Source organism: Triturus cristatus, chromosome 7 (assembly GCF_964204655.1).
Source record: "Triturus cristatus chromosome 7, aTriCri1.1, whole genome shotgun sequence".
NCBI lineage: Eukaryota > Metazoa > Chordata > Amphibia > Caudata > Salamandridae > Triturus > Triturus cristatus.
In genome coordinates, this window is record NC_140590.1 from 1,854,284,264 (window position 1) to 1,854,309,267 (window position 25,004).

General features: G+C 46.0%; 1 protein-coding gene across 1 annotated transcript in view; it reads right to left on the bottom strand.

The window, feature by feature from the left end:
- The window catches only part of LOC146813456 (uncharacterized), a 550,359-nt gene that overhangs the window by 240,491 nt on the left and 284,864 nt on the right, over positions 1–25,004 (bottom strand). Inside the window, exons 12-13 of the mRNA XM_085615430.1 lie at positions 4,051–4,152; positions 197–307 (exon numbers count right to left, since the gene is read on the bottom strand). Coding sequence (XP_085471556.1) covers positions 197–307; positions 4,051–4,152 — 213 coding nt within the window. The remainder of the gene's footprint in view (positions 1–196; positions 308–4,050; positions 4,153–25,004) is intronic.

Sequence of the window (25,004 nt, forward strand, 5' to 3'; positions counted from 1 at the left end):
CAGGGGACATTTTAGTCCCAACAGAAGTGATCCTGAATTCACTATTGGGCCACTGCTACTTAAGAAACCTCAGAGACCAGCCAACACTGTCCCCATGGATGGTCAGACGGCAATGTTTACTGGGAATACTCTACTAATCTGCAGGGCAAGAAGTAGTTGTTGTATTTTCCATACATTTGTAACCTCACGTCCTTACCTGTAGGACTAAAGATGACTTCCCTGAAGTCAAAGTCTTGGTGGTTTTCAGAATAGGACCCACCCTCTTCTTTAAGTCTGAAATGAGCTCCCGTTGGGATAAGCATGGGCTCTGAAAATAAAAGAAACGTACCGTGATGCCTCACACTGAAATACATGTACAGCAGTACAGCCAGATAGGTGCAGCCATGCATTCCAAAGCATGCAGCTGAACATTCCAAGCATGCAATTATACATTCCAAAGCGACCCCTTGTACAATGTCACCACCCTGCAATATTGTAAATGGGGTTGGGAGCACTCGCCCCAGTGATTGAACTTATAACTATAGAAGAGCAACTTTGCGAACACCCAATCAGCAGGCGCTGGAAGCCCTGAGGAAGTCTGCTGCTACATCTGCAGCGAGAGACGAAACAAGTGTTGAACAGGGTGAGGCACAGAAGTAAGAGACATTGTGAAAGAAATAAAGACTTTTGATCACAAACTGAACCTTGACTCGTTTTGAAATGCTTTGAGACTTTATTATTTATCAATTGGACTTGTTCCAGCACCAGACACTTGATAGCCTCTGCTGATTGCGATGTTTGGCACTTTTTCATTACTACAGTGTGTGCACTCTCATCCCCAGCCACCAACCTTGGTTATTGTACACTTTTGTATTTGATTCGCACTGCATCATGGTCGACCATATTTTTTACTCTGACCTGGTCTCGTGAGACTAAATGTCCACAGTTGGCGCTTTGATCTTTTAGGTGCTAGTTTTTACCTTAAACTCTCAAAATTTATGAATCTGGTTCTACTAATTGGATTTTTGTTGTTTGGGTGTCAAATACATTTATTACAATCTATTCTGATTTTCAAAATTGGTGTGGGATCTTTTTTGTGTCGTGTTTTGACTTAATTACGGTCTGTTACATGCCTGGATACTTTCCAAATGCCTCGAAGTTAATTCCAACGGCTTTCTGCCAAGCTACAGGAGGGTTAAGCGCTGTTGATTTTAGTTGGTCATCCTAACACAGATTGTGGCTGTTGCTTGAGCCCACTTAACCATTTTCGCACACCACAAAATTGGAATGAGGGACAGATCTAAAAATACATCCCTTCCAAACAACCTTCTCATTCATTAAAGTGTGACACCGCCTCTCTAATCCTCACCAGATTAGACAATCAACATCTTAATGACAACGCACATTCAGACAAGCTGTAATTTTTAATGTCAAAGGGGCTTATGGCCTCCAAGTCCAAGAAACATTCCTAAAACGTAGAGAAATATACAAATGTCGTCGACCCTAGTATAGCACAAGAAGCTAGGGAAGGGCAGACTGGTATTTCTCACTGTAGGATGTAGTGGATTAACAGAAACCCTATGGACCGAAATACAGTCCTCATCAATAACAAGGGGCTAGAAACTACACTCAACATGACAGACGAGGATACAAGATAGCAAAATACCCATTATCAACTCACTCGAACATCAGAAAATATGCCAGTGCTGAATCAGGCTGCATATAACAGCTATGCTTCAACACCCACACTAACGAGATGGAACTTTGACTCCACGAAGAAGGACTACAAATTCCCACTGGTACTAGCGAGTTATTCTCCTTCGAAAGTCTACGTCAGCACTAACTTAAGACTCCAAGCTCTAACAACTATCCCCTCTACATTTTACCCTAAGAAGCACAGAACACATCCTTACCAATATTGTGAATGTTAGAGCGTGTTTATTAATTAAAAATAATACCCAGTTGACACTGCCTAGGCCAAAAGCAGCCTGCATTAATATTAGTTTTGCAATGACAAACAAATGTGGCTTTTAAAGTTGCATGACTTGTTCTTAGCCCTACACTCTCACTTGACACCACGTTGAGAGTGTGTCTTTCACTACCTGAAAGCCTATAAAATGTCCCCTTTTTGAGAAACTTCTAGACTTTTTTCACTTTCTGAACTGCAGACTCCTAGTTAGTCTGTCTATTTGATTTATATTTAGACTCCCCGAGCTTTCAACTAAGGAAATTTATGCTATTCCTTTGCGAACCTAAATTTTGGATCTGCCTATTTACTTGCTTAGGAGGGCAACCTTATGTTGTTTCCTCTTGCAATTAGCTTTATTTGATGTATTACTGATGCTGATTATGACTAACTCTTTTTGGTTTTGACTTTGAATTTTGTCTTGTACGGTTTTCTTTATTGTCCTAGGGCTGCCGTCCTGTGGACCTCCCAAGTCTCCAATCCTGTATCTCAACACTTCTACCTTTTTAGTTTATGTATTGAAACATGCAAAGCAATCTATAATACACTACAGAACAACATAAAAAAACAACATGTAAAACTTGACCTAAATAACATGACAACTGCAAAGTCACTCTACCAATACCAAAACAGGAAGAACAATCCTCACCGCTCTAGGGCACCAAACACCCTAACCAAGAAAGAATAATCCACAACACACACACACGTGATCACAAGGAAATAAGGAAGATCCTAACGACATCCCTAAAGTGATACAGTACAACATATAGTCTCACAAGGAGGACAGCAACGCTATAATCGTATTACTACATAAAGACAAAAATCATGGCCACTATTACCAGCATGCTGCACAACTGCAGGTCAGCTGGAGCACACCCAACAGAAATAGGAGCGGCTTATCTAATACAAGGCAAACAAATAACACCAAGAAACACACCAATATACGTGAGCATTATCTGCCACCCACTGGGTAATAATAGTTAGCATGTGGAGGTGTTTATGGGGCAGCAGCAATGACTTTACTGGACCTCTCAGCTGCATGCGATACAATAGACCTTCCCATCGTGGCCGCCAGATTGTGGAATGCTGGTATTAGAGACCTCAAATCATCCTCTGGTAAGCGGGGTCTCCCAGGGTTTGTCTCCGGATTCTACCTTATTTTTCTAAATGTGGCATCTCAGGTGCATCTATTTCTTTAGCTGAATTTATTGTTTATTGCTACGATGACACTGAAAATGCAGTTGAATACCAACAATGATGCTGTAAAATTTCAATTTCATACCTGTCTTTCTGTCACAGCATGCTAGATGCTAAACAAATGACTAATTTTAACAAAGACAAAACTAATGGTGATCCTGGGGCAAGAAGCCTAGCATTTGGACTGACACCCGGTGAGCCGCATTCAGGAGCCTACGACATAAATGTGAGTTCTGGCTGCACTGGGATCCTGCTGGTATCTGAACTATCAGATCTCATCCACTTGATTTCTTTTTTTTTTTTAAATATTGTGAAAGGCTCGCCCTCTTCTCCCATGGGACCATCGAGGAACAGTGGGGCAGGCAGCCTCTTCGGTCACTCTTAATTATACCAGCTCATTTATATCGGCATGCATATATCACCTGAATAGACTCCAACTTATTCAGAATATGCTGCTAGACTGAGTTCAGCTCTTCCCACATTGTGTCCAATATCTGCCATTCTTGTGAAGCCACAACGGAGTACCCTGGAAAGCCAGTTTTTGATCAAGCCCTCAAGCTCTCGTCAATTATGGTCTAGTGTCTGAGTGGGATAATTCTATGATACAGCCCGACTGCAGCTCTTACGTCAACTTCCAAATTCCTACTGAAACCCCTTATTCTAAATGCTCTTCAACAGGTGGGTGATACTTCCCTGTGGTGACTGCTAACGTGACATGTTCTTTTGTTTTATTTGCTGTGCATCACAGAGTTCCTTTCATTAAACCAGACAATATCTTTTTTTCTACGTTTGTCTTTCATCTCAGCATCAGAACAAATATTAGTGCCATTTAAACAACCAAACCAAAGCCAGCAGTAGTGTGGTCATTGTGTTTTCAGAGGAAATAACATCCAGAAATTCTTCCTGACCTGGTCTCAGATAATCACTCCTCACCCTTGGGTCTTCCGCTTGGGGATTCGTTAAAGGGTGACTTTCTGCTCTGTCCTTTCCAAAGGAATTACCCTGTTCACCTGTTAATTAGAGAGAACAATTTTTGCCACACTTTCTCGCATTAATCTGGGTCTTTTCCCTTCTATTATTTTAACTAGTAATAGGAATAATCAGGTAAAAATAGATAATAAAATGGAAAATGATTTTGTATTTAGCATAACTTCACTCTCAAATGAACTAAGAGACAACAAGTGAAACAATCCACTGCAGCATCACTCCCTGCTTGAGAAGGTGGACTCATGTCTCTTCTTTGATGGGTCATTACGAAGAACAAATTACTTACCTTCTGTAGCTTCCTTTCTTGTCCTCATCTTGTTGTCGAATCCCAAATATCTCACATTAGAATATTCCACAGGTGCCAAACTGGGTCCAAGGATTTTGTAGCCGCGCTCCTGTGTGCCACTAGTCAACCTCCTGTGTCTCCAGATGGAGTCCAGACCACCCCGGAAGTGACCGAGCAGAGCCACACATAAGAACCACCACAGCGCACTTATGTCACTTTTGCCTCTTCTCCCTTTACGCACCTGTCACCAGGCAGGCGGCGCCTTCCCCTTCATGCTGCAGATGGAGTACAGGGCTCAAGAAGAATGGTGGACCCCACCCCTTGACAGCCATGGTATGTTTGCTTTACAGCCCAAAAACGAGGAATACGACTAAAACACCATATGGATGGAGGAAGCCCCCGATCCTACATCCTGTGCCTTTAACTGGTGGGACTCTGCGATAAGCCACGCCCCCAAAGGAGACGTCAACTGGGTGGAACCAATCACCCCGCGAGGCCTATATAGAAGAGGCAGGGAGGAAGAAGGAAGTGTCGCAAACCCGAAAGGCAAGAGAGAGAGCGACCGTGGGAGAAGACAGCTAGAGGGAAGCAGAGTGGAGGACGCGGACAGTGCTGAGCCATACAGCGGACTTTGTGTGTGAGAAGAAGAGCCTTGAGGCCATCGTTCCCGTGCCTCGCCCAGCCACACCTCAGAAGGGGTGTGGCTCTCACAGGTACGGAGCCGAGTGGCTGGCTGGGTCGGGAGGACTTAGAAGGAGGGAGTGGAGAGATAGTAAAACCCCGCGCGTTTAAATTGCTATCCTGGGTTCCGTCCCCCCACCCCCCCTCACGAGCACTCCCATCCACAGACTAGACTAGGGTTGCACACTGGTGAACCCTCACAACCCCTTCGTACTCAAAGATATAAAATCCTGTGCAGACGACCTGATTCCTGCCTTTTCTTTTTTTCTCTTCAGTGTCACCTACTGCACGACTGAATTCACAAGTCTCACAGGAGTCAGCCTTTGAGGACCAGCACACGGAGGCAGAGTTACCAGAACCAATATAGAGCCCGCGAACATCAGCTGAAAGAAACACGGACTATCGAGCGAACCCTTCTTGTTGTTGGGTCCCTATCACAAAGACATATTTTTTTTTACATGCTGGCGAAGACTAAAAGACACCTATACCATAAAATAAAGCCCAGTCTAAGCCCTTCTGACGTCGTATTTTCTTCCGGGGTGCTAACACTTGCTACCTCTCCATTACAGCACCCTTAGACACAGAGCTTGAAAAATTGTTGGTTACAGTGCGTTGACCAATAACTTGGGACCTTTTTCAGATGGTAAAGAGGCCACTCCACACAAGGGGAAGGCGGGAGGGGAGTGAGGAATCTGCGGTTAGATACAGCACCCACCAGAACAAGCATTACCGAAGGTAAGAAACTTGTTCCTTCGAATAGATACCACTGCAGTACCTCCCAAAGGTGCAGAGTCTTTGGAGTGGACACAAACCAAAAAGTCAAATGGGCGAGAAGTCTTTTCTGCAGCATATGGCTCTCAACGTAGCAGTGCTTAGTGAACACATGCACGTCGTTGCTTGGCAGAAACAGGTATCCCCACCGCAAACATAGTGGTACAGAATTTGCCAAACCAGACAGCAAAACAACAGACATTCCATCCTCCCAAAACCTCTGCAACAAACTAAGCTCCTTCTTTCACCTAAAGATCAAGGGGCTTTATGACAACTTCAACGACCAAGACCTCTGCACAGGCCCAACTCCCACCCCAGGGACGCCAACCAACAGACCCTACCCACGTGGACCCCGCTCAAGACAGAAGACACCTTAAAGACCATGAAGAGCATCCACTCCAGGGCACCCTCAGACCCCTGCCTGCCCCACATCTTCCACAGGGCCGCCACAGCCATCGCACCATAGCTACGCCGAACGATCAACTGCTCCCTCGAGACCGCCACATTTCCCGATGACTAGAAGCAAGCTGAAGTCAACCCCCTCCTGAAGAAACCCTCCACAGACCCGAAGGACCTCAAGAACTTCAGGGCCATCTTGCTGCTTCCATTCGCAGCAAGGTCATTGAAAAGGCCGACAACACCCAGCTAGCAAACTTCATTGAAGCCAACAACATCCTAGACATCTCCCATTCCAGATTCCGCTGCAACCACAGCACTGAGACTGCCCTCCTCACCGCCTCTGACTACTTCCACGCCCTTCTAGACCAGGGCCAAATGGCAGCCCTCATCCTCCTGGAACTATCATGCCACTAGATTCCACAATGCCGGCATCTGAGGAAAGGCCCTAGACTAGATACGCTCTTTCCTCACAAGCAGAACACAGAGAGTCAGACTTCCGCTCTACCTCTCATGACCGACAGAGATCAGATGCGGAGTACCCCACGGATCCTCCCTCAACCCCACTCTCTTCAACATCTACATGGCCCCCTCACAACCATCGTTAGAAACCACTGCCTCGTCATCGTCTCCGATGCCGATGACACCCAGCTCATCCTTTCCCTCACCAAGGAACCCAACATCACCAGGCACAACTAACAAGAAGGGATGAGAGCCGTCGTCACCTGGATGAAGGACAGCTGCCTGAAACTCAACTCTGAGAAAACATAAGTCCTCATCCTCGGCTCCACCCCCTCAGCTTGGGACAACACCTTGTGGCCCCCGACCTCGGAAACCCACCCACCCCGACAAACCATGCACATAACTTTAGCATCATATTGGACTCATCGCTCACTATGAACCACCAGATCAATGCCTTCTCCTCTGCTTGCTTCAACACCCTCTGCATACTTCTTAAAACATTCAAATGGATCCCCTGAGAATCCAGAAAAATGGTCACACACACGCTCATCACCAGCTAGACTACGACAATGACCTCTATGCCGGAATCAACAAAAACCTCTCCGCAAGCTCCAGACTGCCCAGAACGCCGAGGCAGACTAATCCTCGACATCCCCCGACACAACCACAACACCTCAGCGATCTCCACCGGCTCCCCGTCGAAAGAAAAGCAACTTTCAAGCTGCTCACGCATGCATACAAGGCCCTCCACAACATCGGACCACAATACCTCAACAACCGTCTCTCCTTCCACGCCCCCTAGAGAAACCTCCATTCAGTCAACCACTCCCTTGCCACCGTCGCACACATCTACATGGAACAGAGCCGGTGGAAAGTCCTTCTCCTACCTCGCAGCCAAGACATGGAACGACCTCCCCCTCCACCTCCAGCAAAGCCCTACACTGCTCCGGTTCAGTAAAGGCCTCAAGTCCTGGCTCTTCAAATGACCTCAACGGAGATGGACTTATCCACCCCCCCTTAACGCCTTGAGACTCTAACAGGTGAGTAGTGCGCTTTACCAACCCCTGATTGATTGACCCTCATAGAATGTCTCTCAGATCTTCTGGGGGTCACTTCCTGGCTAGTGCATGATTGATCTTGATACAGAAGACTATCAACCTCAGCAGAGTCTTCCGCGCAACCTTCCGTTTTTTGCTCCAGAAAACCCCACAAGCTGATTGTCCATAAATTGTTTTTGGAACGATCAATTTAAAGACATAAATGTTTCTTGGCATCCACCTGATGGAGTAGCTCCTCCTGAAGTAATGAACACTGGTAAGGTGATGGAAGGGAGTCACAACTTTCAGTAAGATGGATACGCAAGTCCTCAGTGCCAATTCACCTGGAGAAAACGTTGTGTAAGTTGGTTGCGCTGTAAGTGCCTGCAGTTCACATCACACAAGTTGATGTAAATGCATTAAAGAAAACAGTCTTCAGAGCCAGGAGATGCAGCAAGCCCCTATGGATAGGCTTGAAAGGCATACACACGAGAAATGCCAAGACCAAGTTTAGGTCCCACTTGGGCATCGCAAATGATTTGGGAGGGAACGTGTGTCAAACCGTTAATAAATCTCATCACATTAAGTGATTTAAACAAGGATGGTTGGCTTTGTCCGGCAAATGCAGAAAGGTCTGAAAAATAACAATTGTCTTGCTGGGCTAAAAACAAAACACACAAAATGAACGTGCTGTAGTCCTACTATCCTTTAAGCATTCCAGAGTAGAATTTGCCTTATCTATGAAGAGGCAAGACCGAAAGCATTTCCATTAGCGATGCTTGTAAAATCTGGTTGAACTCATCCATAAGTGATGCAAGAAAATCTGATTGATCTCATCGGGTTGTGTCTGTGAAGCACCACACTGGTATTGATTGTCCTCCTAAAATAGTCTATGGTATCCAAGGCTGTGCGGAAGACGTACTTCACCACATCTTGCCCATCATGGATTGTCTGAGCCAAAAAGGCCCTAAAGTCCTCAGGTACCATCAGGAAGATCTCAATGGTAAAGTCCCAAAGAGCACGTGTATTGGCACAACAGAAAGACTGCGTTTACGGATATCGGTGCAAAGCTGGCAAAAGCAAACATTTGCCTGCTGAAGACATCAATCCTTTTCAAATCTCTACCTGGGGTATTGAGCCAAAATGAATAAGTGGTAGAAGCCAGTATAATGACACTTCTGGGTAGGGTGCTTAGTGAGACCACCTAGTCACTGGGAGGAGGCATATCTTGCCTTGTCATCTGCAGACAAACAGTCAGGCAAGAACATGGTTTAAAACAGGTAGGCATCAAAGTATCCATGGGGGTGGGGAGGTGTCATTTAAAGAAAGCAAGGCTTTAATGTTGCATAACCATGCAGCAACGTTTCAGTCAAAACCTTTGCCTTTGTCTCAATAGAGACTGTAATTCTAGTGCCTCAGCTGCCCTCCAAACCACCAAATGAGTACTTTCTTCCGTTGGTGGCGACCACCAATGACTTTCAGTGGAGGTACCAAGGCCACTGGAATTTTTTTGTAAATTAAGGTGTAAGCCATCATCAGTACAATGAGGGCAGGGAAGCCATCATCCCGACCATCATGACCCCGAGGCCCACACTGTTCTGGAACAGGATCAGTAAGAGTCAAAAAGAAAATGGAGCCTCCGATGACAGCAGCGTCACATTAGAGGCATGGGATTAGAGTGAGGCTGCATTATAACTAGTTGCGCTTTTGTTATTTTGCAGCGTGACATTGGTGGAGCTTGAGCTCATTTCGATTCAGGGTCCGACATGCTTTTTTACCCCAGTTCATCAACCAGTGTCAATGGAGTCAGTATTAGAGCCGGGACCGGCGTGGATCTCTGGTCAGAGTAGAAGTCTGTAACGTGTTGGTACGGGACCAATAATGGGTCCCACTGGGACTGGCATCACGGGGGAAAGACCCCCTGGTGGTAACAAGTTATAAGGCACGTCGGTTTCCTGAGGCCCAAAGGTCTGACGGTGGGAGCAGGACGTGCCCTTAAGATTTACAGCTTGGCCTATTTGAAGGCCATGATCTACTGCGGGACAGACAATGCTCCAATTGACTAAGGGCACGTCAGGACTTATTGAGCTATCAATTTGGTGACTGGTGACCTTCAGGATATGAGACTCAAATTTGTGTCTTCTCTTTGGAGTCAAAGTCGTAGGAAGCGTTTGAATCCTTGCTTTGCTTTCTTATGATTTTGCTTGGACTTCGACTTACCTGATGATTTTGAGTGGGATGTGGAGAGGTTGCGGGAGGAGCCCTGTGAACGGGCACGCGACTCGGGAGTGGGACCTTCATGAAAATCACAACTTCTTATGTTTAGCGAGGTACAACTTCCTCTCTAGGTCTTGAATTGCCTTTGAGCACGTAAGTGCACGTTTGTCACCCAACTTTGAGACTTATTCTTAGCCCAGACTCCAAAGGTTTAGTATGTGTGGGCCCCTTACCGACAGCTGCTTTCTGCAGTTGAGACAAAGCTAGAGTCCTGATGTTTTGGGTAAGGCCATCATTTACTAGCACACTGTTCGAAGAAGTGTTGGAGTAGTCGGAAGAATGACAAAGGTGGGAGTGGGGCGTATAAAGAAAGGAAATTAGATCAGAAAGGAGGGATGGAACTTATATGTGGCGCGGCTCTGTCACTTGCGGGGTATTTGTATTTTTATTAAAATTACATGAAGCTGGTGAAACAGCGAAAGTAGTCTACTGGCTAAATGCTGAGCACTGAGAGTGTGACCTGACAGGAATGTTTACCTTGTGATCACTGTGCAACGTACAACAGATGGGGGGGGACACACCACCTCTGCAGGTGCCTGGATACAGTTTTTGTTGGCTTCTTGGCCTGGGTTTCTCCAGCCACCCGAGTTTATGCTGAGCAGCCACAACCCTTTTAACAGGTGACACAGGCCCAAATATCCCCTGCAAACAAGAGAGAAGCTCACTCACTTTGCAGAGGAAAGCTCAGCCAGAAATTTAGGAGTTGGGTGGTGTGGTGTATTAGAGTTGTCCCCAAGAGTTCATATTCAGGGCTACTCAGTGGTGCAGTTAATTATAAAAGGGGCAAGAGCAAAAGAGGCACCCTCTGCAGCGTCACACTTATCCTTAGCACTACAGAGCAACCGTTGCTAAACAGCAGCGTGCTGCAGAAACGCATACAGAGTCCATACAGGCAGGTCCCAGAGAAACAGAGCTCCATGCTCAGGTGTGGCCAGCCGAGGGAACGCACTCAAAGAACAGAGGTGCAGAGAGGCTCATCACAGGACCTTGCAGCGCAGTGCTCCCCCTGGACGTAGGAGTGCAGGTATCGGCTTGATGAACCTGACTCAGTCTTTCTTCAACTCTTCTTCCAGGCAATTGAGCTCAGCTTTCATTTAGGCTCTCTCCTTCTGCGGAAGCACTTCCAGCACTTCTGTGTCAGTATAAAGGAGAGGATCCTCCTCTGACCGGAGGTCCTCAGCACTTCTGTGTCAGTATAAAGGAGAGGATCCTCCTCTGGCCGGAGGTCCACAGCACTTCCAGCACTTCTGTGTCAGTATAAAGGAGAGGATCCTCCTCTGACCGGAGGTCCTCAGCACTTCCAGCACTTCTGAGTCAGTATAAAGGAGAGGATCCTCCTCTTACTGGGAGGTCCTCAGCACTTTCAGCAGAATTCTTGGCACCTGGTGGTCAGAGATATATGCTCTGGGTCACATGTTTCTCCAACACATTCCTAGGGTGTTGCCTGGGAAGTGGAGAGTGAGAAGTTCTGGAACATTGACTTAGACTTTCAAATCCTTACTTATATGATATTTCCAGACAACATTTCTTTACATTTCTGGGTCTATTCCGTTGAAATTGGCCAAACTGCAGTCTTTGTGTTCGAAAATCAGAAGAAAGGCAGTATCGGACTTGGAGTCTTCAGAGAAAACCAGAACACGGGCACAAATGAGACAGAAGTGTTAAGACTCTACCAGATATCAAGCTGAAGAAATAAGATCTCTTTTGGAACAAATGAGCAGGACACAGCAAACTATTCCTCTTTCCTGCTCTCCCACACCACAAACCTTGATTTTCGACAGGCCTCGGGAATGATTTGGAGGAGCCCAAACATATTCAATACCTGTCTAGCAGGCTACCTCTATCATCCATCTTGTACACAATTGACACAAAGACAATCTAAAATAGATCACTTTTTGCTATCCGTCAGCTATAGCATAGCACATACACTCAGGAGAACTAGATAGAGAGGAGGACCTAATTGAGGGGGACTGGTAGCTCAATTTAAACAGGAGGGGGCATAGAAAACTCACCTTGTGCAGAGCACAGGCACAAAGATCTGTCCTGCCACTGTAATACAAGGCTGCCTCTATCTGGAGTATCCAGGGCTACAAAGCTTCGTAACACATCAGAGGGTGAGTCGGGTTTCCCCAATACGACAGGTGGTCTAGCTTCGACCCGCACTGGACTGGAACCACAATCCAATGGCAAAGGATGGGTTATTATTAAACAGAATTTCTCCCCGATCACAATGCCACACCTCCTATGGGTCTTATAGAGCTAGGCCGACACTGAGCAATTTCCTAACCACATTGTGGATATTGTTATAGCACTAGCAACAACTCACATGGAAGACAGGACCCATTATGTTTCCCTCTCTGATGTCCCTGACTATACACAATACTGACATTCTCAACCCAGGCTTCAAACAAAGGAATAACAACGACCCTCGACTGTTGAGGAATATCTTTTCAGATGGGAGTCTTAGATTCTAGGGACAAAATCCAAAAGGACCTAGGACTGGGTGTGGAAAATTATTTCAGATTAGCACAAATCTGCCCCTGGGCGGGTACCCACAAGGGACTGGAACTAGCCCAAGGGGAAAAGCACTGCTTGAACTTAACAAATAGACTCAAAAGGAGATATCAAGGCTCCAGCACCGCATTTCAGATTTACTTTGTGTGGATGATGTAGAAACTAACTCCACGCTTTGGGTCGAGCCTGTGAAGCCTCTCCTCCTCCTTGATGGGATGTGGTGGAGGGAGAAAGAATGGCAGGGTGATGGATTGTCCCAGATAAAAAGGAGCCACCACCTTTGAGAGGAAAGCAGCTTCAGTTTCCACCATCAGTTTGTCTGGGAAGATACGCGTAAACAGGAGTCAGACAGACAAGGCTTCCAACTTGCTGACTCGGCGATGTGGTGACAACTAGGAAAACTGTTTTAATGTGAAATGCCTCAACTGTGCATGGGCTGAAACAGAACCCCCATAAGAAAAGTTAGAACCAACATAAAGTCCCACTGAGGCATTATAAAAGGGGTTGGCAGATATATGTTTGTCAGACCTTTCATAAATCTCATTAACACTGGAGACTTGAATAGGAAGGGTTGACTTGGCATGCAGAAGAAAGCAGACAGCGCTGAGAAATGTTCCGACTGTAGCCACTGCACACCCTTGTTGCACCAAGAACAGTGTGAGCTGTAATCCCTTGGCAAGAGATGCTTTAAAAGGATCAATCCTTTAACCCCTTCCATGCGTCGAACGGCCGGGAGCCGTGCTCGTGTGCTTCGGACGGCTCCTGGCCGTCCGCACACATGCCACTTTAAAGCTTCGGGAGCTAGGAAAAAGCGTTTCCAGCTCCTGAGGCTGTTCAGTTTTTTCCACTTAAATCACGATCAGCACGCAAGTCGCGCTAACGTCATTTCAGTGAAACCGAAACTGAAATGAGAAGATTGTCTCGTTTCAGTTTCACAGCCTCAGTGCTCATGGGCTAGTTCAGCCCCCGAGCACCAAGGCAGATGGGAGAGGTGCCATTAGAAAGGTGAGAATTTCCCCTTTCCAATGGTATGTCTCCCTAGTGTTCACCCACTATGTACCAGGGAGGGGAGAGTGGCCCTTGAGCAAGGGCCCTTGCTCCCCCCATTTTCTTGGCCATATTCAGTCTTACTGCCCCCCCCCCCCGTAAGCTCACTGGACACCAGGGAATTTTTATGTAAATGTAGCGGTGGGGGCTGCACAAAATGGGCATGCCAATGCCACCACCCCCCAAAATAATTTACCACACTCTTTCTTACTCCTAATATTATCGTACCCAAAATCCCCAGCAAAGCTCAAATTTAGCTTAAAAAAAACACATTTTCCTCACTTTTCTGTGTGGGAAAGTTGTGGGATCACCGGCCTGCCACAAATATCCTACCACCCAGCGTTCCCTGAGGTCTGCCAATACAAATGGTACCTCATTTGTGTGGGTAGGCCTACTGCCTGCAACAGGAAATGGCCCAGAACGAAATGTGGAGACTTCAAGATTAACGATCGGAAAACTACCTGGTTTTGCGAGGGAGTCACCTGCGTTTTTGGTCCCGGGCTCAGCTGCCATCTGGGGAAACCTACCAAACCCACTAATTTCTGAAAACGAGACACCCAGGGGAGTCCAGGGAGGTGCGGCTTGCGTGGATCTCCCACCATTTTCCTATCCACAATCCCCTGTGAGGAAAATTTTATTTTTTGTAGCTACATTTGCAGTTTGCAGGCGATTCTGGGTAGGGAAACACAGAATTGTAGAACAAGTGTTATTAACTACTGACTTTCTATGCATTTCTGCCTTCCAAATGTAAAACAATGTGTAGAAAAGAAGTCACAATTTCGGAAAAGTACAAATAATTACTGCTTCTAAACTCTATATTTTGTTCCCATTTCGAAAATACATAGGTGTCCTTGATACCTATTTTTCACTCTTTATACACAATGAAAACCCATTGCAAGGAGCAGCACAGTTATTGGCTCTGGGTACCTCGGGTTCTTGGTAAACCTAAAAGTCCTATAGCTCCCTGCAACCATAAGGGTAGAGCGGACGTAACAGTATATCGCTTGAAGTTAGTTAAAAGAAGTTACAGGTAAAAACGTTAGCACAAATGGTTGTTTTTTCAACTCAATTTCAATTTTTTTTAGGAAAACCTTGAAGGATCTACAGAAATGACCCCTTGCTGAATTCAGAATTGTATCTACTTTTCTGAAATGTATAGCTTTCAGGGATCCATTATTGCTTTCACACCCATTTCTACAACTAACTGGAAGAAGGCTGAGAACACAAAAAATAGTAAAAATAGGCTAAGTCCCAATAAAATGCTAAAACTGTGTAGAATATTTTGGTTTTCTGCCCAAAGTCTGCCTGTACCTGGAAGCTGGTGATTTCAGCACCACAAACCCTTGGTTGATACAAATTGCAGCCGCATATTGCTGCAGCACTTTTCCCCCATGTTTCAAAACAAAAATAATGCTTTATTTTGGTCAATTCCTGGGTCCCCTCCAAGGGGAATTCACAAACCCTGGGTACCTTTGAAATCCTCAGGATGTTGGAAGAAAAGGACGGAACTTCTGCGTGTATACCTTACCTGGATAAAATGTTACCGGGCCCTAAGCAGGAACTACCCCCAAATAGCCAAAAAAAAGGCTTAGCACGGGGGGGGGGCGGTGGGCTAGCAGAGAAAGGGTTAAAACTTGTGGAAAGGCAACACGCCGAGAGGACCATGTTCACCACTTCCGGTGGTAGCTGCAACGCACTCAATCTCCACGCGTGGCGGTGCAGGCTGTGAAGATTAGGGCATAAGACAACAGGTCCACTGTTAGTGGGAGACGAAGAGTGGCCGCAATCAACAGGTGTCTAAAGTCTGTATGCTACACCTAGGCTGTCCGGAATTCGGTTTAAACCGATTATCCCCGACAGTACCCTACCGCCTAAAAATCAGCTGACCTGGTTTAAACAGAGTGTCACTGATTTTCCACATCCTTATACTGCTTGGCCACTTGAGGGAGCCAAAGCAGTACAAAGCTGAACTGTACTGAAAAGGTTGCTCTGGGAAGTTTAGAACAACGGAAACCTCTCAGCTGCCTGCACTGGCTCTTTTTGAGGGATTTCCATTGTTTGTTTGCCTGTGCTGCTCCTTAAATTGTGCGGATTTGGCTAGTGTGCACGTGTGGTCTTTTTTAGTGCAGGAGCTCAGGCTGGTGCCCCAAGAGCTGTTAGCATGCTGACTTCTGGAGGGGCACCTTTGTATCTGTGGAGAAGCGCTAATTTAGTCTTCACCCTGAGCACAAAGCCCACAGGGATCAAAGGGCTTCAGCCCCCAACCCACCCTCCCACCCCTTCCCTGTGTGTGTCAGCCCGGGCTGAGACAGCGTCCCGGGCGCGCACAGAGACAGGTTTTGAGCCGCACCCGAGTACTTCGCAGGTCTTTAAAAGACCATTTACGTGTTAATGAGGCTTTGTTGTTTCCTCGCTCCTTCATCTACACTCTGCCTATTGCTAGAAGAATTAGCCCCCAGCCCCCGAAATTTGGCTCTAGTTGCGCCTGAGAATTCCTCCACAATTGTTATCCCTGCAGCTGCTTACGTTTGCATTTTTCATTAATATTCTTAATGCCAACATAATCAGTTTTTTAATGTTTATGGCAGATAGGAACCAGCCCTCGTTCTGACTAAAAACGTACACAGTTTTAATTTAAACTGTGCAGAGCGTGCTGCACCGGAGTCACGCTGGTGACAGACTGGGGGCTGACTCTGCAATAGACCTCATTAGTAATTGAATGTGACCCATGACGCCAGGGTGCATTTTCTGAAAGCCCATGGAGGAGGGGAGGGGATTCGCCACTGTGGAGGGAGGGGAATATTGAAATGTGCTTAAAAACAGTTGTGAAAAACTTGCCACACCACCGCTCAGTATCTGCTTTCCAGTTACAACTGGATCGAGGGGATAGTGAAAATCATTCACCACAGCAAGGTCACCTGGCACGTTGTGTTCTAGTCGGCTGGAGACTTACTTAATCGCTTATAAACTTGAAATTCAACCAGCACGTTATTTCACCTGATGTAAAAATAATCTAGAACGCGGTCTCCTTTAAAGGTTAGTACTTAGTATGGAGACTGTGCCTCATCTGATTTTCAAATCCTGGCCCACTCCCCCTCAGACCTAATCCCCACCATAACCACAGCCCACGTGTCTCTTTTAATTTTTGTCAGTTTTCATGTGATGTTTAACCTGACAGTCACGAGGTGTATATTGGATTCATATAAGACACCTCTTCCTTTGTTTTTAGTATCTCAGGTTATTTCTGTCGACCAGATTTTATGATTAACTTCCCAGTACTCACTCAGTGTTGAAATCTGTGGCTCAGATTTTCAAGAGGAAGATGCATATTTCAGTATTGCATTTATTAAATTTCCCAGAGATTGTTTCTGCTGAAAAGTGTAGATGTGCAACAGAAATGAAAGAATAATTACTGGATTCATTGAAACTATCTCAGAGGCAGAACTTAATAGACAAGTTCCAATGCTGGCACTGACTAGGAAACTAGGTACCCCTGGCAGCTCAGCAGGTGTTTAGTAGTCTGAACAGCCACCACCAGAAATGCTGCCCAACTTGTGTCACTCAATCAATAGGAGGCACTCTTCAATACCAAATAAGTGAAAGCAGTGAACATGCGTGCTTTTAGGCAGATGTGTTCAAGTTTGAGATACTACATATTTTAATTAGCATTTTTCGATACATTCACTTGTGCAGCAAATAAAGCAAAAGTAGTTGTGTGGTTTTTCTAATGCAAAACATCAAAATGAATGTGTAATAAAATTTCCTACAGAATTTAAGTTTCCACCCAATTAAAACACTTCGGTAATGGTTTGCATTGTCAGTAATACATTTTTCCATCCCAATGTTCACAGATTGTTATTTACGCAAATGCTTGTTACCATAGCACTATTTTATCCTATGTCACAAATGTCTATTTTCAAATCACACAACCACATTGAGAAAGCATACTCCATGTAATGCATATTCACAAAAGACCAATGTATTCCTTAAAAGTTCTGCTAGGAGAAATGCAATTATTTGTTCAAACTATTTGGTTCAACTGTAAATTGTATTTATATAGCTCTGACTATCCCTAGCAAGGCATTGAAGCACTCTGCAGCAGCAAACAGCACGCTACTTCGGAGAATTAAAGTTCACTCAGCACAAATAACAAAGATTTACTGTGTCTCTAAATAACATTAGAATCAGAGGCTGATTGGAGGACAATCAAAATCAAATCCATCGTGATCTATTTAACAGAAATGTGATGGAAACAATACAGATAACCCTAATCAGTATATACATTTGTAATCCCAATTTCCCGTAAATCTATGACCATAATATTGTAGGACGTTTATTGAGGGGGTGAGTACTCATCTCAAGTAATACCCATAACCCTGTCAGGGTGAACTCTTAAAGTCACTAAATTGACCTGAGCTCAAACCCCTGGTAGCTATACTAAACAGCAGATGGGCTTCATTTAGATGCAATGTGTAAAGTATTTGTGGAGTACTAAAACAGCAATAAAGTCAAAACACTACACACGCAAAAAATCCAACCCAATTTTGAAAAACAGAGTACATCTTAATAATGAAAATGACAACTGACACCACAACAATAAAAATCCAATAAGGGAAACTTGGAGTTATGTTAAGTGTGAAAATAGCACTAAAAAGCTTTAAGTGCCAACCATGATCATCTGGTTGCATTTGACTGGTACCTTGACACAAGCTATGGCAGACCGCAATGGAGTTAAAATGGAAGTAAAAAATCCTCAGATGGGAAGGTCAACAGGCTGTGGCCGAAGAGGGCCTTAGTTGTTGGATAGCTGCTGGGCGAGGTCTGGTTGAAGTCATTGACATTTGGTGGAAAATCTCTAACTGAGATTTATTTGAATTTCACACCCAAAGAAGGTCTCTTGCCAGTTGGATACTTTTTACACCTTCGCTAGTGAGGATTTCTACCTCCGGACATAGTCACTTTTTTGGACCTCGTATTCTTCCAGTGGGGCAAGGCCGTAGTCTTAGATCGCTCCACAAGGTGAGATACCTTCTACACCAGGTCCAGCTGAATTGGATTTGATGCTGCAGAAAAGCTCAGAACGGGAGCAACCTAATTTTTGGGTCCGTGTCAATGCAATTTCGTCAGATCAGCTTGGCAGGAGGTCTTGAAGATCTAACTGTGATTTGGGCCTTCTCAGCCTGTGGTGGACACTCCTGTTTTAGCAGATGCAGGCTGTCAATCATTGGCACATCTGCAGCACTACAGAGTCTTTGCCTACATACTTGCTACTGGGTTGGCATTGCTGCTCAAAGTGTAGCTGACTGATTATCTGCACAGACAGTTCTGCACCCACACTCATTTCTAAACTAGATAGCACACTTAATTGTGTAGCCCCAGTCTCTCTTTGCCCTATAGAGGCCAGTGAACAAACTATAGAGTAGATATATTACCTTCCTTACACATATACCTTCCATGTACCTATGTATCTTTCTATCTTTACTCCTAATTCAGCATCTCCAATACACTACCCTATACCACTCGTTATATTCTCTACCACTACTCTGACTCATCCCATAGCTCATTCTACCAATCTGCACAAGTTCCAGATCCCTTCCGTAAGGGTGAGTTTTCTCCAGACTTTGATAAGTGCAGCTTCATTTTTGACTACTTCAATAAATCTGAGGGCATATGCACCCAGTTCAATGCATTTGTTGCAGAACTTGTCCCAGAGAATCACGATCTTCAGGTGCACCAGTATTGGCATGGAAAGCTGTCAGTGGCCAGAGTTAGCAAATTGTGTATTGGCTGTTTTGACGTTGGCCGTCTCAATTGGCAATGTTGAGAGGACCTTTACACAGATGACCGTTTACATTGGAAGGAAAGAGCGAGTGCGCATGATCAAAGACTCACTGAAGAAGTGTTGTATGTTGTACTACAATAAGTTTGATTTGTATAGAAATAGTTTGGACCCCATAAACACTGAAGTACATTGCCTATATGCTATTCACTATCATTGCAGAAAGCAAGCAATAATAAAAGCAAAGGGTTCCATAAACACCGGGAAAACACTGTTTCTGTTGTTTTTAATGGCACAAAAATGTGTAACCACTGATAACTACTGTTTTTTTAAGGTATTGAAGTCACTGGAAAACACTGAAAAAATCCCACCAGAATGTATCAAAAATAGAAACTGAAAACAGGAAAGCCTAGCTACACCCTTCTTGGCCAGCCAAGGGCAATAAGAATGACTTGAGTTCACCTATGGCAAATCTTACCAAGAACCCGAGGGGTAAAGAGGCGAATGCGAATGTAGAAGAAACTTCAACTCGGACGGAAACACATCTCCCAAGACTTGCTGGGGGATCTCCAAACCTTGGGCAGTGGGCATGTCTTGAGGGGCAAAGAGGTCAATGAGAGTTGTAACCCAAAGTGCTAAGATGTCTTGTACTGCGTCCGAATGGTCTGCAAGATGACGCCGACTGAGACTATCGGCCCTGGTGTTCAGTGAATCTGCCAGATGCTAGGCCAATATTCACTTACTGTGTTGTGTGCCCAAGCCTGGAGTCTCGGAGCTTCTAGACAGTGAGTTTGAGACCCTGCTCCTTCCTGCTTGTTCAGGTTCCACATCACAGTCCTGTTGTTGGTCAAGATCTAGACCAACTGACCACGAAAAGCAGGGAGGAAGACCTTGGTTGCCAACTGGATTGCACTCAGTTCCAGCAGACACGACAAATCTGGTGTTTTGGAGACCAGAGACATGTCATCTCCAGAACATTCAAATGCACTCCCCACCTTTAGGTGGAAGCATTCGTTACAACTGTGGCCACTGCTGGAGGGAAGCAGAAAGGTCTTTCGTACAAGAGGTTCTCTCGTTCCTACCAGCTCATCTCCGCTGCAGCATTCATGGAGATCACAATGGATTCTTCCAGATCCCCCTTAAGTTGAAACCACTGCTTGAAAAGGCACCACTCACTGCAGGGCCCTTGTGCCAGTGTGCACGAGTGAAGCCAACAGACCAAGCAAACCAAGGACCTTCAGTACTGGGACTTGAGCTCACATTCGAATCACCGCTTCGCCACGGTGCAAGAAGGCCACATCCTAGGCGAGCTCTGTCGGCTGAGCTCAACATCAGCCATGACCCAGCCATACTAGGGGCCATCCGTCCCTGCCACTGTGCCATGACACTTTACATACGCCGGCAGCACGGACAAGGTGGCGCAATCCTGCCATCCATCGCCATCGGGCGCGGCTGGTGACGACGCAGGGTCTAGAGTGAGCTGAGGCCTGCACCGGCTGTTCATGTACTGAGTGGGAGGAGCGGATTGGAGGGACCTGCCGCACCACACACGAAGGCCCGCCGCGTCGGGGTGCTGCGGAGTCGGGCCTGAGACTCCGGCCTATCCGCGAGGGGGCTGAATATTCGGAGGCAGTTGAGGGGAGCCTTCGCTGGCCCAGCCGCAATCAGGCCAGGGGCGTAACAAACACCCCCGCAGCCCCCACGGCGCGGGGGGCCCCCAGTCTTCAGTATATGAAGGGGCCCCCTCAACGGCGGTGGGTTAATTGGAGCGTCACCCTCTCAACTTTGTATTTCCTTTATTTTACTGCCACGACAGATACGGTTTTCTTTATATCTGCCTTGCTTTGGTTGATTCTGAGCGTCAGTCAGACACGTTTGAAAGGCCCATGCTATAGTGAGCATGTGCCAGCTGTCGCATGTTTTGCATGGCTTGTTTGTTTTCAGCCCTGACACATTGTGGTCTTAAACTATGTCAAACCACGCCCTTATGTGACGCAGGGAAGCCTTCCTCGTTGAACACAGGCCGGGCGCTTCAGCTTCAGTCTGTGTTCCATTAGTCTGTCGTCACTCAGTGACGTTACACATTTTTGGCCTTGTCACAGGGAGGGATGAGACTGGGCAAGCCTCAAAGACCCCACCCGAGTTGCGAACAGCTTCACTGAGACATGAAAACAACATTAGGATGTAGATGACGACAAGAGCATCCAGCACAGGTGATGTAAAATGCTGACTTTTAAGTAACACGCTGCTGCTCTGTTAATGCTATGGACATGGGATATTCGGAATCCTTTGGTTGTGCCTATGGGATGGGGGAGAGATCGGAGGCAACAGGCCCAGTTCTAGCGGGTGGGCCAGGCCCACCCAAACATGAACTGTGGCCCTCGCAGTGACGTCAGGAAGGCCAACAGGAAATGGCCACTGCAATTTAAAATGTTCCTCTGAACGCTATTTTTCTAGGAGCTGCGTGATTGGGCCTGGGCTCTTTCTCACAGGCACCCCCAATCACGCATCTCCTTTTAGAAAGGTGGGTTGTGTCCCGCCCACTGGTGCAGGTACAGGGACATGGCGAATAGGAGAAATCCTCTTTGGTACCTGTAATCTGTGCGTACCGTCCTGCTGCCTGGATATATCATCCTTTTCAGAGCTGGAGAAAAGGAGTTTGTTGATCCTGATTCACCTTTCCAGACCCCTTCAGCTGTTTATCAGATCCGGCTGTGACAGAGTTCTAACGTAGCTGTGGCTATTGTTCTGTTTTTTTTTATTTGCACAGGCCTAGGTAGATACATACTTCGTTTATGCTTCGAGGATGTGTGTATATTAGTTAATATTTTAAAAATCTGTGAGGGCCCAGCAAGACACATACTTCATGTATGCCGTGTATATTTAATTTATATCATTGTGTAGTTATCATGACGGATGCAAGACACAACTACTAAAATGTCCAGATCACTGTGGCGATTAATGATCCTGCTGGAGAGCAATATTTTGTCTGTTCCTAATTTTTAAATGCAGGTAAACTGTATTTTATGTGGATAGCTCAGTGAGTTACTTGCAGTACAGAAGTTACTCCTAAAATAGGACAGTGACCTATGAACTGACATCAAAGAGCTGCATACAAACCTGAATGGTACAATTAGAACATATTTTTTTTGTGTTGCAATATAGTTAGAATTTTCCCAGTCTTTCATTACTCTAATGTTGCTGTAAAGAGTTTGTTTTGTCAGATATACATTTTAATCAGTAAACCCAACCCCGTAACCACTGAGGTATGCTTTAAATCCTGTGTTTGTGTGTTTCCAGACCAAACCCTCTTAAAACATACTGCCCACCAGTATGGATGACATGTGATTCCTACACCTTGTAATCCTCATTGGCTTATGTGACATTCCCAATAGGCTGATTTACATAGTGGTAGGATTCATTGTCTCTGCATAATGTGTGCATGATGTAAGTACTGTGAAACCCTACACTATGAGTAGCGCTATACAACAAATTAATTTGAATATGAGAGAGGGGCTGCAGAGAGATGAAGAACACTGCTGGAGGATGGCAGTGAGGGAATCCAAGGAGGAGGTCATGGGGGGGGGGGGGGCTACGGAAAGAAGAAGTGCACTGTTGGAGGGTGGATTGAGGGAGTCTGAGGAGGAAGTGATGAGGGGGAAAGGCTACGGAGAGATAAGGGGCACTGGTGGAGGGTGGTAGTGAGGAAGTCTGAGGAGGAGGTCATGAGGGGGCGGGGCTATGGAGAGATGAGGTGCACTGTTGGAGGGTGGCAGTGAGGAAATCTGAGAAGGATCTCATTGGGGAGGGGCTACAGAGAGATGAAGGAACCTGTTGGAGGGTGGCAATGAGGGAATCCACGGAGGAGGTCATGGGGGGCTACGGAAAGATGAAGTGCACTGTTGGAGGGTGGTAGTGAGGAGGTCTGAGGAGGAGGTCAATAGGGGGAGAGGCTATGGAGCGATGAGGCACACTGGTGGAGCATGGCAATCAGGAAATCCGAGGAGGAGGTCATGGGGGGAGGGTGGGGGATACGGAGAGATGAGGTGCACTGGTGGAGGGTGGTAGTGAGGGAATTTGAGAAGGAGCTCATTGAGGGAAGGGCTACGGAGGGATGAGGGGCACTGGTGGAGGGTGGCATTGAGGGAATCCGAGGAGGAGGTCAATATGGGGAGAGGCTATGGAGCGATGAGGGGCACTGGCGGAGGGTGGTAGTGAGGGAATCTGAGGAGGAGGTCATGGGGGCAGGGTGGGAGATACGGAAACATGAGGGGCACTGCTGGAGTGTGGTAGTGAGGGAGTCTGAGGAGGAGGTCGTGAGGGGGAGGGGCTACGGAGAGATGGAGTGCACTGTTGGAGGGTGGTAGTAAAGGTATCTACAGAGAAAGAGGTCAGTGGTGGGGCACCAATAAATAACTCTCCACATGCTCTGTATACACACAGAAGCAATCCTTGTATCACAGTGACTGTTTGCAAGTAGATATGATGTAATCCATGGCTTGTAGACTACCTCCTGAAGCGACAAATTGGGCCGGTAGTGGCCCGCCCAAATGCCCCCTTGGCCCACCCAAACAAAAATTCCTGGAGCCGGGCCTGGGAGGCAAGCATAGATATAGATATTTTGCCCAGGATGATGTTGAATTTCGGGTAGTAGTGGAAACAGAGCTCTCAAGTTTTAAAGGTTCATGCATGAATAGCTCATTCCGACCATGGTGTTTCTTTGCATTGTGGGACTTGTAGTCCAAATTTTCTAATGAGATGAGAAACATACGAATCTCAGAAAGCAAAGTAAAAACACGGTTTGCTGAGCTACTCAGATATGAAAATGGAAACCCGACTGCTTGTAGGGTTTTGTGGAAGTGCTCATAATTCTTGGAAGTAATACAGATCCTCGCTTGTTCACAGCACTGATAGGTGCTGCGCCTTGGCAGATTTAGGTCTGACTACAACTCTGCATCAAGCAGCGATGACCCAGGAAAGGCCATGTCCACAGGCGAACCAGAGACCGACCTAAGTGTGCGGAGGACAAGAAAGAGGCACTGTGATGCAAACAACAGGAACAGACCTTGTTTTTAGGGAATATCACAGCCAGACCATGCATCAGGAAGCACCAGGGACAGTCCTCGTGCAGAAGCTATTTCTCAAAAAGCACTCCTGTTGCAAAACAGCAGCTCTCGCTGGATGTGTACGAAGCATGTTAGAGGACTTGGCATAGATATTACTTGTGCTCAGGGCTCTTTATTATCCTATTTTTAACACACCTTCAGTCTGAGCAAGTGCACGCCACAGTGACCAACAGCAGGTATGGATAGGGACTAATAGTTACCTCGAGCAGAATAAAAGGGTACACCATTTATTACAAAGAATGTATACAGTGACATCAAAAATGGAAGTCATCAAGAACTAAGCAATGAACACAAACTTTCCATGTATTGACAACCTCCTCCCACCACTGCCAACATTCTATTTTGTTATTAAATTTTAGGTTACACATTTTCTAGAATAAGTATTATGCTGCACACACAGGTGCACTTTTTGTGGACAATAATTTCTCAACTGTTTATGGCTCAGTTGTGTAGTTATGTGGTGCACTCCGGGGAGAGGCATCTCTGTTTCTTTGATTGG